The 1,711-nt window shown below is 48.0% G+C and overlaps 1 protein-coding gene across 1 annotated transcript; it reads left to right on the forward strand.

Moving 5' to 3' along the window:
* The first annotated feature begins 376 nt into the window (after nt 1-376).
* Nucleotides 377-1,490, forward strand: LOC117241577. The gene is made up of 3 exons (XM_033507449.1): nt 377-664; nt 722-1,092; nt 1,193-1,490. Exons 1-3 carry the CDS (start codon nt 377-379, stop codon nt 1,488-1,490), a joined length of 957 nt encoding a protein of 318 aa, XP_033363340.1.
* Nucleotides 1,491-1,711: the final 221 nt, after the last annotated feature.

Genomic DNA, 1,711 nt, shown 5'->3' on the forward strand with positions numbered 1-1,711 from the left:
AGTGGACCCATTTCATAGGGGACAATATGGGTTCAGGAGAAGAAGGAGTACGGTGGACGCGATTACACAGGTGATTAAATTCGTGGACACCTGCAAGAAGAAAAGGATGGTATGCTTGATGATTGCGTTGGACATCAAGAATGCATTCAACACCCTTAGTTGGATCAGCATTGTTGACGAACTGACCAGGAGGTAGCTGCCTTGCAAGATCATTAGACTGGTAAAAAATTACCTGACGGACAGGAGGATAATCGTCAGCAACCAGTTTGGTACGGTGGAGTACCTGGTTGCGGCTTGAGTTCCGCAAGGATTTGTGCTGGGGCCTTTCCTATACATAGTCTACGATCGGTTATTGGAAAGGCTAGATAACTGGGTAATGTTTAAGGCGGTCGCGTTTGCAGATGACCTGGCAATCGCATATGCCGTGAAGAAAAACGGAGGCGTTAGCGGAATAGTAAGGGAGATCATGAGAACAGTGTGCGATTGGTGTGCAAGAGTGGGTTTGACGCTGGCTAAGGAGAAGACGGAAATAATCCTCATTACGGGCATGACGGCGCCCAAAGTTATCGGCCTGAATGTGGACGGCATGGCTATCAACACGGTAGAGGCCACGAAATATCTTGGCGTCATGATTGACACGAATAGGAAATTTGGCAAGCACATTGTGCGATAAAGCGGGCATCAAATAGGAGCATTACGAGGAATCCTACCGAATATCAAGGGCCCGCCTGGTTTGGCAAGAAGGCTATATTACAGCGTGTGGGAATCCATAATAATATACGGTGCGCCTGTGTGGGCTGATGCGATGAAGTATGAGAAAGACAAGAAGATCATAAAAAGGGCTCAACGAACTGCCCTGTGCATCACATCCACGGCCTACCGCACCGTATCCCACACGGCGCTTTCTGTATTGACCGGGAACTTACCGATCTACATTAAAGTGCGAATGTTGATGGGGATATATGAGAGAAAGAAGATCTATAAGAACTCAGCTGTTGGAGAGGAGGTGATTGAGAGGCATGCGGAAAAGAAAGAAGATTTGGAAGAAGTAAAGAAGAAGGCCTCAACGGAGTGGCAGGCGGAACGGAGCATGTATAATGAGGATAATGTGACCAGGAGATTAATAAGTAATGCGATCATATTCGCCAGGAATAGATGAGACATCGATCACGTGACACGGCATCTTCAACAGCTACCGTAAGAGGATCGGTAAGGAGGTCGACACGAAGTGTTGGGACTGTGGAGACCCGAATGACGACGCCGAGCATGTCTTATTCGCGTGCCCTAAATGGATCAATAGAAGAATCGAGTTCGAAAACTTCCTGGGTGTCAGGATAAGCGTGGACAACTTGGTGGACACTGTAGTTACCAGGGATAAATACTGGAGGAAGTTCAGAGAGTTCTGTAAGGGCATAATGAGATATAGAAGGGATATGGAGAAGGCAATGGAGTCAGCGAATAGGAGGGGCGCCACCAGTACGCGACGATAATATGCGGTGACACGGTTGAGGACAACCCTGATGAATGCTGATCGGCTCTGCTGGGGTTGTCTGTGTCTCACAAATCAGAGGAAAGAGGAGGGGTTTTTAGTGGGTATGACGATGTCATCTGGAGTCCCACATAACCTGGTAACGCGAGTCACTGGGTATGCTTAAATTCATTTTCCTCTCCTCGCGCAAAAAAGGCCCCACCGACTTGGAGGAGGAGTTCA

This window comes from Bombus vosnesenskii, unplaced genomic scaffold, assembly GCF_011952255.1.
Source record: "Bombus vosnesenskii isolate JDL3184/JDL3185 unplaced genomic scaffold, Bvos_JDL3184-5_v1.1 scf7180000016156, whole genome shotgun sequence".
In the NCBI taxonomy this organism is placed as follows: domain Eukaryota; kingdom Metazoa; phylum Arthropoda; class Insecta; order Hymenoptera; family Apidae; genus Bombus; species Bombus vosnesenskii.

Excerpts from the sequence above, each read along its gene's own strand:
- LOC117241577 (XM_033507449.1), top strand. The coding sequence starts at position 377 with ATGTTTAAGGCGGTCGCGTTTGCAGATGACCTGGCAATCGCATATGCC. Across the intron at positions 665-721 it reads GGAAATTTGGCAAGCACATT|GGCCCGCCTGGTTTGGCAAG; the intron begins GTGCGATAAAGC and ends CCGAATATCAAG. Across the intron at positions 1,093-1,192 it reads TGGCAGGCGGAACGGAGCAT|CTACCGTAAGAGGATCGGTA; the intron begins GTATAATGAGGA and ends CATCTTCAACAG.